This window comes from Polypterus senegalus, chromosome 18 (assembly GCF_016835505.1).
Source record: "Polypterus senegalus isolate Bchr_013 chromosome 18, ASM1683550v1, whole genome shotgun sequence".
NCBI lineage: Eukaryota > Metazoa > Chordata > Cladistia > Polypteriformes > Polypteridae > Polypterus > Polypterus senegalus.
Window position 1 is genome coordinate 96,165,360 of NC_053171.1, and position 17,198 is coordinate 96,182,557.

General features: G+C 33.9%; 1 protein-coding gene across 1 annotated transcript in view; it reads right to left on the bottom strand.

Moving 5' to 3' along the window:
- vrk1 (VRK serine/threonine kinase 1) overlaps positions 1-14,886 on the bottom strand; it is a 29,448-nt gene extending 14,562 nt beyond the window's left edge. The window contains exons 1-9 of the mRNA XM_039741260.1: positions 14,784-14,886; positions 13,155-13,314; positions 12,993-13,048; positions 10,391-10,460; positions 8,244-8,331; positions 4,814-4,922; positions 2,916-3,008; positions 2,295-2,427; positions 1,933-2,053 (exon numbers count right to left, since the gene is read on the bottom strand). Coding sequence (XP_039597194.1) covers positions 1,933-2,053; positions 2,295-2,427; positions 2,916-3,008; positions 4,814-4,922; positions 8,244-8,331; positions 10,391-10,460; positions 12,993-13,048; positions 13,155-13,314 — 830 coding nt within the window. The 5' untranslated portion in view covers positions 14,784-14,886. The remainder of the gene's footprint in view (positions 1-1,932; positions 2,054-2,294; positions 2,428-2,915; positions 3,009-4,813; positions 4,923-8,243; positions 8,332-10,390; positions 10,461-12,992; positions 13,049-13,154; positions 13,315-14,783) is intronic.
- Between the last annotated feature and the right edge of the window lie 2,312 nt (positions 14,887-17,198).

Below are 17,198 nucleotides of genomic sequence, written 5' to 3' on the forward strand. Positions count from 1 at the left end.
CGGGTTGGATAATGGATGGATGGATGGATGGATGGATTATTGTATATCAGCATCATCTTGCAGTCAACCTTTAATAAACTGACGGCCAATCAATCCATACTTGTTTGTTAATTTGTATTAAAAGTTCATTCACACTAAGCCAAAACAGTAACCAAAAAGTACAACTAACTGAAAGTTGTACTGTTTCCGTTTTGATGCTATTATGACTCGATACCCGTTTTTGGAAGTTAACGTATGTAAAATAAATACACAGTAAGTCGTTCTGAATTACAGATGGTGAAACTGTATTTTCTATAACCAGTTCTCATGGTATTTTGATACAATGCCAAATTATTTGCAATAAAGAACAGCAAACTAAGCAATATGCCAAAAGTATTTTTAATACAATAAACTAATTGTAACAGTGACTGTAATAATAAAAATTTTGCAATGGTACAAATAAATTATGTAGAGTAAAAGCACATTTATTGCTACCCTCTTTGTAAAACGCATGCTATTTAAAAATCACTTCAACAATAAATAAGAGCAAAATGTTAATAAGTCACTCAAAAATTAATGCAGTCCCACAAAAACAAACCTCGATAAAATTCACTTGCTATCCAATAACACCAATAGGCATGCATTATAAATGCAAGACATATTGAGCTGTTTTACCTCACAATTTACAGGACTTAAAGGATCTGATGCTAATGGCTTGGTGGCAGATACCACAGGACTATGCCTTGAGAGGCCACAGTTATTTTGGTAGCAAGAAGGGGACCTACACAATACTCGGCAAATGTCTTTAATGCTGTGGCTGACAAGTGTGTATGTGTGTGTATATTTTATATAACAAAACAGGATTTAAAACTAGTTTAGACAAATATGCCTTTTAACGTTACAATGAGAAAACCACCTGCAGTGAGCACCTTACAAATAATTTTTCCTATTATGATGTTATTTACTTACTACAAAAATGGGATTAAGTCATTTCTGCACACACTATGGTATATAAAAAAATGTATCTTAACCATGAAGCCATGCAAACAAACTTGTTGTTAAGAATTCACATCATTTGGAAAATGATGATTAACCTTAAATATAAAGATTTTAAATACTTTAAAGCCTGCTTTATTCTGAGAAGATGCTATTTAATTTAGAAAAAAATATTGTAACAAAGTGCTGTTGTCCTCATATTGTTTTTATCTTGTTCTGAATTATAAACTGGTTAATTAGTGTCTATGATAAGATTACAAGATCTTACACTGCACAACTGTTTGTTTACAGCAGAAAGAGTGTTAATCCAATATTGTTTTGTGCAGGTGTCATGACATACTCAGTAATTTCAGTTACAGTTTTAATAAGATGGCTATATAGTATGTGTTCTTTATAAGTCACTTTTTTCAGACAGATGCAGTAGCTACTCAGGAAGGTTGCAATGTATTTAGGAATCCATATTACCACAACTCTTAAGCTGTTACATTGTTGTAATGACAACATTTTGCAGAAATAATCCAATAGTATTTCAAACAAAGAAAGGGTGTATATTCTAAATAGTGTAACAGACCACACTATCACAAAAATCTATGTGGAAACATACAGTACACAAAAAATAAAAGAAAACCAGTACAGAAATGACTATATTTTAGTTTGCATTGGATTTCTTTTGGGTATTTCCATTTCCCCTCTCATCCCAATACAGATTTTGCAGTAAATATTCATCTAAATAGACCCTGTACAAGCCAGTGTGGCTATCAGAATGAGTGTGCCGTGCGATTTGCACTTGTGTCCTTTGAGTGATTGGTTTCTTCCTTGCACCCAAAGCTAGTACAATAGTTAGGCATCCTATAATCCTGTAAAGGAATAAGGTGAAACAGAAAATGGAACTGGTATATATAAATGATAAAATAAGAATGTGTAATAAGATGAATAACAATTATCTAGATTTCTCACTTGACTTTATAATCTCTAACATAGCATGGATCTTTCAAGTTATTTTCCCATGGTAGCTTTCCACACAGCCACTGAATCATGCAGTAACCCAAAATCTCTAGGTCGCTTCGTCTTGATGGATCTAAAAAAAGAGAACATAGGAGATGCATTTTCATCATGGAAAATGAATGCATCATTTGCTCACTGCCATTGAAACAAAAAAAAAAAAAAGATTTGAATAAAATTAAATTTAAAACACAATAGAGAGTGTAAATTTAAAGTACCTATAACGTAAATACATTTTCCTCTATATCAAACATCAAAATTCACTTAATACGTAAATAAAACTATTGCAAACTACAACATAGTTTATGTTAACTTACATACTCCATTATGTGCATCTATACTAGTAAACTCAATGGTCCCGTCATGACATCTTTTGGGATCTTCTTTATATTCTTTGTGAACTCCGTCAGGGGAATACCTGTAGGCCAGGCCATAATCTACTAAATAGACCTTTGTATGGCAATGAAGGGAAAATATACAGAGATATTATTTATTCTTTAATCTATATAAAAGTTAAACTGAAATGACTGTGTGATAAAGAACATCATTTAAACCTACAAATCCTCAGAGAGTCCCTGCTAAATTGTAATTAAAAATAGCTCTTTAATATACCACTAATACATTATTAAAAAGCAAATTAAAAATGGGTTACATTTATTTGCTCTGGAAATACTTTGCAATTTTTTCACTTAGCTCAATAACTGATTATTCAAAGATTTTTTTAATAGTTTTTTTTTTCCCCAACAGAATCAATTTACTAAGAATTAACACACATTACATGAACAGTGCAAAAATGTGCAATTAGGATGTTTCCTATCTTCATTTATATTCAACAAATATTTTTTGCATTATTGGGAAAAATAAATTCAAACCACCAAGAAAATATGTCACTAAAAGAAAAAGGCAATGGAATAAATGTTCATATAAAGCATATTTACCTGATTTGGATTCTTGTAATCAAGCAGCAGGTTTGATGCTTTTATGTCAGCATGAACATACTCATGCTCATGAATGTATTCCAGGGTATCAAGCTTGCAAAAAGGTTTGAACAAAATGATTTTAAATAATAAAACTATACTTATTTTCATCAAGACATTTTCATCAAGTACAGTACTGCAAAAATGCACCTATTACTCATATACTGTTATGTAAAAAAAATTAACAAAGGCTTCTTTTGGTCTTAACACAAAGCAGAATATTAACAGCCCATGATATGCTGGTAAAATTACTTGTAAATATGATGGATTCAAAGGTCCTGTATAAACGACAGGAATATAAAAAGACATGTCTCACATAAAGTACCTCTGACCATTCCAAAATGAAGTTATTTTAGCAGGCCACACAACAAAGGTAATAACACTGATAAAGCATCAGTAAAGTGGTTATTTTGGACTAAAAGAAGCTTTTTGTTGATAACAGCACAATAAATGTCAGAATATCTGGATTGGTGAGATTTTTCATATTCTCAGGCAGTGCTTTTAAAATTTAAATTTAAGAAAAAATAAAGGGGGTGAGCAATCAAATTATGTTGCTTATTCATTAATTAACATTTATTTGTTAATTTCCATGACTTTGTCTTCAGGACTGTTTGTGGATGGACCATTGGCTTGATCAACAGAGTTTAATTATTTTCTTTAAATACTTCTTATATCACCTTAGTTACAACTTTGAAATTAATTTGTGTTCATGGTATCTGTTTTGTTTTATTGTTGCTGCTGAGTATCTGGAGTGATTATGATCGCTTTAAAAAAAAAAAGAGTTATAGGGATTTATGGCATCTGGATTTTTGGACATTTACTGAATACGAAATACATTTTTGCAGTACCTAAACAAAAGTGTTACAAAAATATAATGTAATAAGCAATGCAGAGTTTATAAAAATAAATTGTTATCCTATTCAACACTGTGGTTTATTCGTAGTTTTACAAATAACTTTTAAACAGCAATCATTACTTGCTGGATCCATTGAAATATAGTCATGAACAAGAAACAAGAATATTGAGATTATTTCTCAATATCATTTAAAAAAAATTAAAACTGCAATATAGGGAATCTCAGGTTCTTTAAGAATCATACGGTCCTTTAAGAAAATCCACAAATTTCCACTATGAAAATGTACTTGAACTATGAAATGAAATACAAAATTGAAATGTACATGGGTTAGTTTATTAATAACTGGTAAATTATACTGCATAAAATATTTTGCAGTTTTGTCTCACTTGTTTTAAAATGTTCATTAAAACAAAAACACAATAAAGTAATATAATATATTCCATCCATCCATCCATTTTCCAACCCGCTGAATCCGAACACAGGGTCACGGGGGTCTGCTGGAGCCAATCTCAGCCAACACAGGGCACAAGGCAGGAACCAATCCTGGGCAGGGTGCCAACCCACCGCAGTACACACACAAACACACCCACACACCAAGCACACACTAGGGCCAATTTAGAATCGCCAATCCACCTAACCTGCATGTCTTTGGACTGTGGGAGGAAACAGGAGTACCTGTAGGGACAGACACGGGGAGAACATGCAAACTCCACGCAGGGAGGACCCGGGAAGCGAACCCAGGTCACCTAACTGCGAGGCAGCAGCGCTACCACTGTGCCACCGTGCCGCACCATAATATATTCCATCCATCTATTATCCAACCCGCTATATCCTAACTACAGGGCCAATCCCAGCCAACACAGGGCGCAAGGAAGGGCGCTAGCCCACCGCAGAATATACTATATTGTGTATCGATATTTTTTCAGAGGTTGGCTAGGTTAATTATACAGAGTCATGTTGTTTAAAAACCTGACATTAAGTAAAAGAACTAGAAAATACTTACTATTCTAAGCCCTAACTGGAGAACAGTTTTCCGAGCAAATTGTCTGTCATTTTCTTCAAAGATTCTTTGAAGATCTGTACCAAAACGGTCCATAACCATAAACCTATACCTACAAAACAAAAAGTACACTGTTTATTAAAAATATACAGAATATAAAAATAATTAACCAAATGCTAGTGGTACAATTCTATCATTTCAACATGTCACCACTTAGGTCCCAGGTCTAGATCAAGGCAGGGGTGTGTTCAGCAAAGGCACTGCATGTTATCCCAAAGACGTTTTTCCAAGAACTCTACATTTTTTTACTGCAGCAGAAAAAAACAATTCAGCTTCAAATTGGAGTCTGTATTGTGTCCCAAAGCGAGTGTATGTAGTCTCATATTTACAAGAGAACTACAAATGACCAAGTCTTACTCCTGACCAGAGCACCTCACATTGGTAGGTCTGAATACAAAAAAAAATATGCAGAATGATTTTTTATGTCATAAAGTACAGAGCAATCTGTGAAAAACACAAACCAACCAATTTTATCGATTTTAGAACCCCATTGGCATTAAACATTAAAAAATGGTTAAAGCAGAATCTCCACATTTAGATATTGTTTCAAAATAAAAAGGTGCTCAGAGTCATTGCCGGAGGACCACCGGTGCGTCAAACATTGCATTGATTATCTTAAATATGAATGAATACTTCATTTCACTTAACTATCATTCTCCCCTTTCCAGTTCTATTCAATATATGTTAATAACACAATAATGCAAAATTTAGATGTACCACAAAGGAATAATGTTCAGACAATTACTCAAACAAGTACTGTACATTCAATAACTGGCATTCTTTTTACAAGCTTTGTTACAAGAAAAACTTAAGAGGATTACGTTACTACATGAATAATATCATTCTAACAATAAAATCTTGCACCACTGCAATGCTTCATTGCCCAAAAGAGTACCTAACTATTACGGTGATTTGAGGTGCACACAGACACAATAAAAAACAACAGTACACTACCAAACTAGAAATTAAATATGTGCAACAGGTAAATATGATTTTAAATAAAATTTTACATACATTGTACAGTATTTAAACAAAGACATAAGGGCATATTTAGAATGCTACCATATGTTGTTTAGAATTAAATATTTTCTTAAGAATAACTTTCAGTATCCATTATATACCTTCAATGTACCTCATACTATACAGTCAAACTTTACTATATAAAAAGAAAAAAAAAATTCAAAAGAAAGTTCTTTAAAAATGTAACCAGCAAGTCCAACTGCAATTTAGGGATTTCACCATTTATAGTCTATAATATCATTAACAGATTCAGAGAATCCAAAGACATCCGTGTACATAAAGGGCAACGTCAGAAAACCAGTACCTCATGCCCAGAATATTCAAGCCTTCACACAGCATTGGATGAAAAAAAAAAAAAATCATTCTTCTATAATGAATGAAAGCACATTGGCTTGGGAGTAATTCAAAACACTACTGTCAGTAAACAAAATGTTTTGCAGCATCTACAGATGCAAGCCAAAACTATCCGACTTCTTTGGGCTGAAGTTAATTTTAGATGGACTAATGCAAAGTTTTTGAAGAAAATTAACATTTTGATTTTCAGACTAAAAAAAGATAAGGATCAACCTTTGTTAACAATGCCAAGTTCCAAATCTAGCTTCTGTCACGTAAATGTAATTGTAAATCGAGCTTCTGTCATGTATGGGCTGGGGATGATGGCGGGGTGTTAATGCCCATGCCATCAAAAACTTGTACATCTGTGAAGGCACCTTTAACACTTAAGAGTACATAGGCATTTTGAAGCAACATACTCTACCAGCTACATGATGGCTTTTTCAAAGACATCCTTGCTTATTTCAGAAAGACAACATCAAGCCACATTCAGCATGTATTACAATACTGCAGTTTCACAATCAGTGTGTAAGTAAGTGATAGACTGGCTTACCTGCATTCAGATCTCTCCACTCTTGAAAACATGCAGTATATTACAAAGCGCAAAATATGACAATACTGACCCATGACTGTTGAGCAGCTGAAGTCCAATATCATACAAGAATGGGAAAATAATTTCCCATTTTCAACATTACACTTGGTGTCTTCAGTTCCCAAATGATTACTGAATGTTATTAAAAGGAAAGGAGATGTAACACAGAGGTAAACACACTCCAGTCCCAGTGTTTGTGAAATATGCTGCAGGCATCACATTTAGAATGAGTGTTTATTTAACAAAATAAATGAGGTTGATAAGTTTAAACTTTACACGGTTTTCAATTAAACATGGGTCAAAAGAGCATTTACAAATTACTGTTTTCTGTTTTTATTTACATTTTACCTCCTATCCCAATTTTTTAATAGGGTTGTGAAGGTGCAGTAGTGCTAAATATTATCTAAATTGTACAAATGTTGACAGCATTTGGTTATTTAAACATTAAAGAAGTAAAACACTTTCAAAGGTTTGTCAAGTTGATGGGTCTGGTTTGCCTGAAGGCTGTTTCAGAAATTCTTAACATTCGTTAAAGATGAAAGCAATATTTGCCTATATGAAAACATAAGTGTACAATTAATAATGTCCGAAGTACAGTGGCGGTTTACAGTACTTTACAAAATGGCAGATAAATCACAAAGAGGCCATAATAAACATATCTGTCATATAAAGTAAATTGGTCATTTTGTACCATTTGCTTTAGAAATCATTGCCAATATATGTACAGTACTTTGTAAGGAATTTGAACATAATCTTGTAATCTTCTGAGGTGTCACATTGAAACATACAAACTAATGTATAATGTTGTAATTATCATCTAAATATCTGAATATTAGTTAAATGTTATTGCAATAGTTAGTTATGTTGGTTAATAATGATCATGTATCCACAACAAACCAATAGAAGAATAATGTATAAACCTTTAACATTTGCTTTGAATAAAAATTAAAATGAAAAAAAAAAAGAGAGAGAGAGAATTGATAAGGTTTAGGTGTGCATGCACTAATCAATATTTATATTTCTCAGCAAAGTAAAGCAAATACTCTACATATTTATATATCTCTCTCTCTAAGAGGGCGAGTCGAAATTATGTTAACATTTGAATGGCAGAAACAATTTATTCACAAAACATACTTCATATGTTCAAGATGATCAACAAGAATGTCTCAACCTGTTTGCCATCATGTTCAACACATGTATTATATGTGGCAAATAAATTACCTACAAAAATTGTATACAAGTATATCCATAGCAGTACCATTAGTGTTAACAGAATTTTGATTCACTCTGTGTGTGTTATATATATATATATATATATATATATATATATATATATATATATATATATATATATATATATATAGCCAACAGAAGTTTGATGCTTACTATACACATTAGCCAATACATTAATTAGTAATTATTTTTTACCTTTTTCCTCCTTTGTCATACAGACCAGATCCCCAGTACTTAGGCACGCCCAAATACTTTAGTTTATTAGATTTGACCCAATTAGTAACTGAAATTACAGGAAACAATAATTACTGTTCAGTTCATTATAAAAAAAAAAAGATTTACAATAAATAATTAAGTGTCTTTGTTTCCTTCTTGCAAATTGAATATGCAGCTTCCTAACACAAATATGCCTGTACCTGTTCAATTTCATCCTACATCTTGTTAATAATGTTTCAGTCATAGACTTCTATGAATACTATTATAAAGTTTAGGGCAGTTAAGTGCCCTCCCATGACAATCAATCGTGTAGTGTGGCATCCCCAAGGACTCAGTCAGAGTCAAGAAGCAAACAGGTCCGATTTTGTCTTAACTTTAGTGTGTGTGCTCTGTGTGTGTAAGAGCCGACAACCAGTAAGTGCTTACCAGGATATACTGTACATTCTATACAATGAAGCCATGACAAAAGATTTAGTACAGATGTTTTGGACCATGTAAGCAGAAGACAATCTACTCTGTCTGCTTTTTTCCTACCACAACAGAACTGAAAAAAGAAAAAAAAGCTGAAATTGTAGCTGAACTACATACTTAGACAGCCTTTTTACAGGCACCAACACAGTCAAGCAGCATAGGATTGGCTGTTAGAACAAAGAATACTCGTAATACTTTGAAAATGTGAAACAGTGATTAAAAGCCTTCATGGATTTGTTTAATTGGTCATACTCTACAATTTCTAGTTGTGTAATGCGACAGCCTTAAGGTGATGTGATCCATCAACAGCAGTCTTTTAAGTCTGACATGTCCCCCAAATCATGTGTGCGTCACTGTCTTATGTAAACATTATTTTCCAAGGGTGAAAATCAAGAGAATATGGCCAATGAATCAAATTTTAGTATAGGAAGAGGCCAAAAAAAAGAGCCTGAATAAAAAGACACTAAGTAACACCAAAAGTGAATGCAGAGTTTTACGCTTGGCAGTATACAACATAAGCAGGAAGTTACATAACATTTCCCAAAATTGTGTGAAATCACCTGTATTTTATTTAGAATTCCTTTTTATTATGCAATTTTCTATGTATACTGAAAGTGTAAAGCGAGGCTGAATCCTGCTTTGCAGCCAGTGTTGCACCCAAGTGACCAACTAACATAACCTCCACATTTGTGATGCAAGATGAAAACCCAAATATTGGTAAATAATTTGTACATATATGGATGTATACAAATTAATTTTGTATCTTGCAGTAAATATCACATAAATACAATAACCACAAGTATCTAACTGCAAACTTTTATGCTGCTACTATGATTAAAAATTATAAATAAATAAAAATTGAGTTTTCGCACTGCTGTATTTACAGAATGGAGTGGTGGCTCTGAGGCTAAAGATCTGTGCTGGTATCCTGAAGGTTGCCGGTTCGAATCCCCGTCACTGCCAAAAGAGAATCTACTCTGCTAGGCCCTTGAGCAAGGCCCTTAACCTTCAATTTCTCCAGGGGGCAATACAATGGCTGACCCTGCGCTCTGAGCCCAAAGGGTATTCAAAAATGAATAAATTCCTAATACAAGAAATTGTATAAGGCGAAATAAAGGAAAAAAAAAAAAAGAACAAATATATATGTTATTAATAAGCATCATAGAGGTTTGTAATAAGGAATATGGATTTGCAAATTAACTTAAATCAAATAACTGAAATATCATAAAAAGGTAAGAAAATAAATTTAAATAAAAGGCAAAATATTAAAACCTTCAGTGCAGTTTATTAAAAAAACAACACTGCAAAAAAGTTGTGAAAGACTAGAAGTAAATTGCTAATGGGCTATATATTTACCAACAACATTAAATTTTAATGAATAAAATATTACTTTTCTTAATAAAATAAAGGAGAATTGTCTGGGGAGACCCGAGGAAAGATTTGTACACATTTAATTAATGCATTGCCTGTGGTCCCTGCAACATGTTAATCTTAGAAGGCATTTTGTATAAATGTAATCACATTTAATGTTGTATTAAACCGGCTGTTTTATCATGTAGGTTTAAAATCTGGATTTACACAAAAATAAAATCACAAAGCCAATATCATGAATATTATATTAATAAGAGAAACTGAAAAAAGTAACTGAAACTTACTTAGATCAGATTTAGCAGCTCTCATGTAGAACTTCAGTTCAGAAAATAAAGGTCCATTTTCACTTGGTTCCTGGAAAATATAACATAACATGATCAGACATGCTTTTCAAAATAAATAGTAAAGCAATAAAAAGTACAACCATTACAAGTAATCACAAAAAATATAAAGAATGTTTACAGCACATCAAAAGAAACGTTTTTTCATAAAAGACCTAAACTTTGAAACAATCAACTGGCAAACGTAAGGGATGTTCCATTGGCTTCAGCAATACATTTTGTGAAAGCAGAGCCAATATATTTTAACCATATTTTAACTTACAGTTGCTAATGTCAAGGGGGTAACCATATTTCAAGCATTTTTTTCTCTTGTGCTTTATATTGACATACTTATGATAATAGTAATGATAAAAATTGTATGACAACCAGTAACAGGATTCTGGCAAGTAAGAATGTAATAATATTCTACACATGTATGTCAAACCACATCACCACACTCTAATGCCACTATAAACAAGACTGCATTAAAATACAGAACATGATCTTACCTGATGTACCGGTAGTCTTTAGCTAAGCTTCCATGCTGCCATAACCCTGTGATAATGTTGGCAAATTAAGATGAACTGAGGGCCCTAGAGAGGCATACTGAATGGAATCAATCCTTTCATACAGTTATGTTCTAGGAATGTGGCAGCTGGAGCTGTTCCGGACAGTCACACTCACACACACTAACCAACATGTTGCCAGTTTAGAATTACCAAATAACCTAACATAGAATTCTACGGGATGTAGAAGAAGAAACGGTTCGGAACTTGTACCTGGGAAGCTGGATCTACTAAATACTGCTCCACCATCCCACCCCACAGACAACAAAAGTTACAGGATTTACACTCATAACGTGAAAAGTGTTTTATCAAATTAAACTATTGTCACCTTTAGGCTCTGCGTTTTCACTTAGCAATCTCAAAGTCAACAGGCTTCATGCATAAAGAAATGATCAAAAGTGTCCTCAATATTAATTACAATGCAGTTCTACACAATTTTTTCATCAATCGCTGGCAATTCACAAGGAAATATCAGTATTAATACTAACATGAGTGATATTTAAATAACTATGGTTTTTATCCTGCGGTGGGCTGGTGCCCTGCCCGGGGTTTGTTTCCTGCCTTGCACCCTGTGTTGGCTGGGATTGGCCCCAGCAGACCCCTGTGACCCTGTAGTTAGGATATAGAGGGTTGGATAATGGATGGATGGTTTTTATCAATTTTGCTTATAAAAACAGAACTACTCACATTACTTTCTACGAATTGAGCACGCACAAGTTTTATTTAAACTGCTGTAGATGGCACATTAAAAATCAGTCAGAAAGCCTACATTGGTATCAACATGGATTAATCTCCTACTCCTTAGCTATTAGGCTACAGTCCATGTTATAGACTTTCATTTATACAAATATGCAGACAAGGCTATACTACGATGTTTAACACCAGTATTGGGGGTAACGTGTAAAGTTAATGTGTGTTACATAAATTACTTTCTGAAATAATGAGTAATCTAACACGATACTTATTTTATTGAAGAAAAACACCTGTATGTTACTTGCGGTCCTGAATTACCAGAGAAGCTTATTTACGACACTCAACAACAAAAACATTACTGCGCTGTTTTGCAGAAGTATTCTGTTTTATCACAAAGACGTTGCCTGCTGAGGTTGGTAGTTAAAACGTGTACATGTGTGCTCCAGAAGTCTGGTCATAGCTAGTGAGAATGAGGTTAAGCACGTGTGTAGTATGCAATCAAATGAAAAGAACTGAACAAAAGTTATAAATATATGTTTAATCCTGCAAGCACTGAGGGATAAACTTAATCTTCCCAGTTTAGGGTCAATGGGAAGTCAGTGACTATCATAGCACCACTGGGTGTAAGGCAAGAAGCAAACAAGTATACCAGTCCTTTGCAGGGTTGGTTCAATTACATAGCCACGCAGATAAGAGTGTGCTGCATACAATCCAGTACGAGAAATCAAAAAAGGATTGTCAGTTGAGTTTTAATCCAGTGATTTGCTACGGATATGTTGAAACAGTGTGATCTAGTGGCGCATTGACATATGTTCATACCATGAATCTTCCCGGGATGCACTGAAGATAGAAAAAGGAGATGCATGGTATGTACTTTACGGCACATGAAGGACTAAACATATTAATACAACACAAGAAAATGATCACATTTGGCGGGGTTTCTTGTCAGATTTATGAAGGCTGACATATGGGCTTAAATTTAAAAACAAATGCTGCCCAGAGAAACATGAAGTTTTTCATCCAAAAAGTAATGCAAAAGTAAAGATAACGTATTAAATTTTATAACTGGTAACTGTAAAACATATTTACCTGCTTTTATTTGAAAGTAATATGTAATGTAACTAAGCTACTTTTAAAAGTAACATTCCCCAATAATATTGAACATTGTATTATTAATGATTACAAAGCATTTTATTTCTATCTACTATTATAGATTTTAGATTATTTGATTTAATTTTGCTGGTACCAATATCTTTTCTAGGTAATATTAGACATTTTACTATGAATGAGGTTTATTAATAACTTACCACTTTAATCACAAAGGGGGCATCTGAACCAACTGGCTTTGGAGAATTTTCATGTGCTAAAATAAAAATGACAGTTTATTTTTCTTTGTAAGGCAACAAAATATGAAACCTCAGAAAGCCTCTATCACCAGTAATTAAATGGAATTACAATACTATACATACCTAAGTAAAGCATTCCGAATCCGCCTTTTCCAATAGGATGCCCAAGCTTCCATTGCTTTTTGAACGTATCTGTCAGCACCTCTCCAGGACTAAATTCTTCTGCCAATTTTCTCTTGGCAGGTGCTTTACCCTTTTGAGGTGCCTTACGTTTGGGGGGCATCTAGTAATGAAACAGATTAAGACACGTTACAGCTAAGATATGGTACAATTAGCAGTTATAATGCTAAACACACAACACAAAGGCTTTGCAGCATGTACAGGACCAAAATGTATTGCTAGTTGTCATATTAAAAGTGGACCGCTATTCTGCCGACAGATGATCCAGATTACACAGAACTGATAAACAAAGACAGTCTGCCATTATTATGTAGAACATGCAAGAAACACTGGATTTTCCCTTATTCGTAAAATGTCAAATTCATTTAAAGCAATAGAAGGGTACATGAAAATGTGCACCCCGTAATTATTAATAATCAAACAATCGTTTACAGTGGCACAGTGATTAGTCTCTAATTAAATTAAGCACTGGTTCAAATCCCAGCCTTGTCATGGTCTGCACATGCGCAGTTTCTGTATCCTTTCACGGTGCAGAGAAGTGTGCCTTGGGATGGACTAGCAGCTTGTCCAGGGTTGTTCCTCACTTCCGCCAAGACTATTGAGCCCACATGCCTGGGAATTACACTAAACAAAACAAGGGATGGACTGATGGGATTACTGTTTTAAGAAAAAGGAGACAGAATGCTTCAAAAACAATTTTCAACTATTGGTTTTCTGAATCTTCAAGCTCCGTAAATGACAAAAAGACCATACCATTGCTTCTCAAAGACCATACACAAACTAAAATTATAAACGTATTAAATCTTCCTTCGCAAAAACTACATGTGAAAAATAAACGTTGCGTTTTAATTGCACAACACATGGCTCGTCTGTAAAGATAGGAAACGCTCTTCCTCGATGCCATCAGCGTTTATGGCGCTGAAACACACATCCATCAGCGCACCCACTTGATCCACTTATCTCGCCAGGGTATCCACAAATTGCCAGACGCCCTTTCCTACTTATATAAACATACAGTTTAGTCTAAGAAGCAACACGATATGTATAACATGTTGAATGTACAATTTAAACAATCCTCCCAAACACTGCACTATTATATTTTGTAAATGAACTGAGAATGACGGGCGATTTTTACATTTTCTATTCACTGTGTCAAACGTCACTACAAAACATTCACCTAAAAATCACCAAGACGAAATAATTCAACCCAACAAGCAATTAATTACAAGTTTGAAAATATCATTTGGTAAGTCCTACGATCACGTATTAACAGGCCCTTATAAATGGTCCAAAATTACATTAAAATACATTTACAATTATAATCAAGTTTTGCTGTAAACTTCCAGCTTTTGTAATATGATGAAAATTCGACAAATTATCATTATATGCATGCAGTACAGATACATGAGGAAGTGTGCCTTGAGTATTATACTTATTAATAACAAGTTACAAAGGAAAAGACTATAAGCAGGCGCCATTCACCGATTTAAAACTTAATAATAAACCGAATAAAGTTTTCGGAAATCTTCTCAGCATCCAAGCACATCGGAAAATTATGTTAGAATTATTTACCTTAGAAACTGTAAAATTCTGATTAAAAAAATAATAAATGCTATCACCAAATGACTACAGTAACCCCCGGCTACAAACTTCCCGCACTCTTCTATAAACCGGAAAAGAGAATGAAACCTAACAGTATAATTTGATCCTATTGGCCAGTACGCAGTGAGTCTGTAAATATCATTGGTGGATGAAGACGCAATGATTCGTAAACGTTTCAACGTGCTGATGGGAAATGTAGTACTGCGCGAAAATATTTTGAAAAATTTGTTCTTGTTCTCCTGAGATTGTCAAGATTGTTTTGTCAAGGGTTTGTTTCTGCCTTACGCCCTATGCTAGACGGCACAGGCACCAGCACCCACCGTCAATACGCGAATTAGCCGATGACTGTTCTTGTCAATCGCTTGTTCTAAAATAGAGCATTTCATTCAATAACAGGTTTGCGAACGAATTAAACTCAAAAAGTTGTTTGTTGTTAAGTCTGGCTATTGCCATTTAGCGTGTACAGTCCATATTAATAAGTTTTTTGGGTTTTTTTTTGTACTGTAATCTGCACTTCGCTATCGTGTCTGTGTAGATTTTCTTAGTCTGCCCGGTTTCCTCCTACATCCAGTATACACGACAGACTCGTTTATTGATGTCTGTAAATTCAGACAGAATATATGATCCAAGACTGATTGGCGTCCCGTGCAAGATATCAAAGGGCAGTATGCTCATCCACATACAGCGTGTTGCCAAAATTAACGGACAATTTAATTTAGTAGATTAAATGAAATCATAACTGTAAGTGACGGGGTCAAAAACATCCTCCCTCCTCTCCGCTTGATTCATCGTAAAAGTGCCAGCAGCCTGCGCGAGGCAGGAATGAGCCATGGAGTTCGGTTTTAGTCTATCGCTGGAGCCACTCACTGACGCCTGGCAAACTCAGTGGTGTCAACTCATATTCGCTGGGTGTGACTTTCTCATACAATACTAGACTCGAGTGTTTAACTAAAACACCCTCAGAAATCTGCATCTGATACACTTTATTCTGGATGTTTTTAGTCACATATAACAGCACAGGTATATTTTCTCAACACCATACAATGCATACCTTATGTAAGGAATCACAATATTACTCATTATCACCAAGAATAAGGAAGGACCAAGTCAGTGTGACTCTGACTTGATTTTTTAAAATCTGGTTTGCATCCTGATCTAAAGTGGCACTGTATCAATGGGAATGTCATGAATGAGACAATGACAACACCATGGCCAGTGACTCATTTTAGCCTGCATTGTCATGTAGACAACAACATTGTAATAAATATATTTGTCTGCACCACTTTAAAATGTTCACTTCGATTGTTTAGGTTTGGGTTTTTTTAGGGTAACATTGCTATTTGGTACAAAATTGGAAATATATACAGTAAATATTAATAATTATGATCCATCCATCCATCCATTATCCAACCCGCTATATCCTAACTACAGGGTCTGATGTGCAACAAAACATGAAAAGTTCAGTTCCTAAATAGCTATAGGCTTGTGTGTATATTGTAAGAACAAGCCTTTAGTTTATGACACCAGTAGCCAGCAAGTTTTGTTAGCATTCAGCAATTAGGAATGTCTGAGGAAAGACACCTTTATGATAATGGGCTCTGCTGCCTTATTACTCATCATGTGAATATTTCCAAGCACAAGTCAGAATTGTTAATGGGGCACCATCCGCTATCATATTTAATGATTCTAGAATGTTTATCTTAATATTCATTTTGTGCTTATTTGCATCTACCAAACTCACTACTGTAACAGCTAACTGAGCAAGTCATCATCTAACTATCTTGTCAGCTAATATATTTGTAATGGATTATTCTAATGTAAAATATCCGATTTCCATGTTCCACATTATTAGCAATACCACATTTCCTCCTGATGTCACACAGATTTTATTTTTGCCATGAACATCAAGTAATATTTTAAGAGTTGGCTCCTGTCTTGCACCTGAAGCTGTAAATCTTAATAACCTATAGTTGAATGAAATGAGTTTGAAGATAGATAGATAGATAGATAGATAGATAGATAGATAGATAGATAGATAGATAGAATGAAAGGCACTATATAATGATAGATAGATAGATAGATAGATAGATAGATAGATAGATAGATATCTACCTTTATCTATCTATATATATATATATATATATATATATATATATATATATATATATATATATATATATATATATATATATATATATATATATATATATATATATATATATATATGTGGGACCAAGTCACTTCAATTGGGATCAGGGCAAGGTTCACAAGGAGCAATTGATATAAGCCACCAAAACATGTATACCTATGTACTCAAAATTATATCGCTCTATATTAAAATCAATATAGTTCATCGTCATTGTGTCATATAGTAAAATAAAAAAA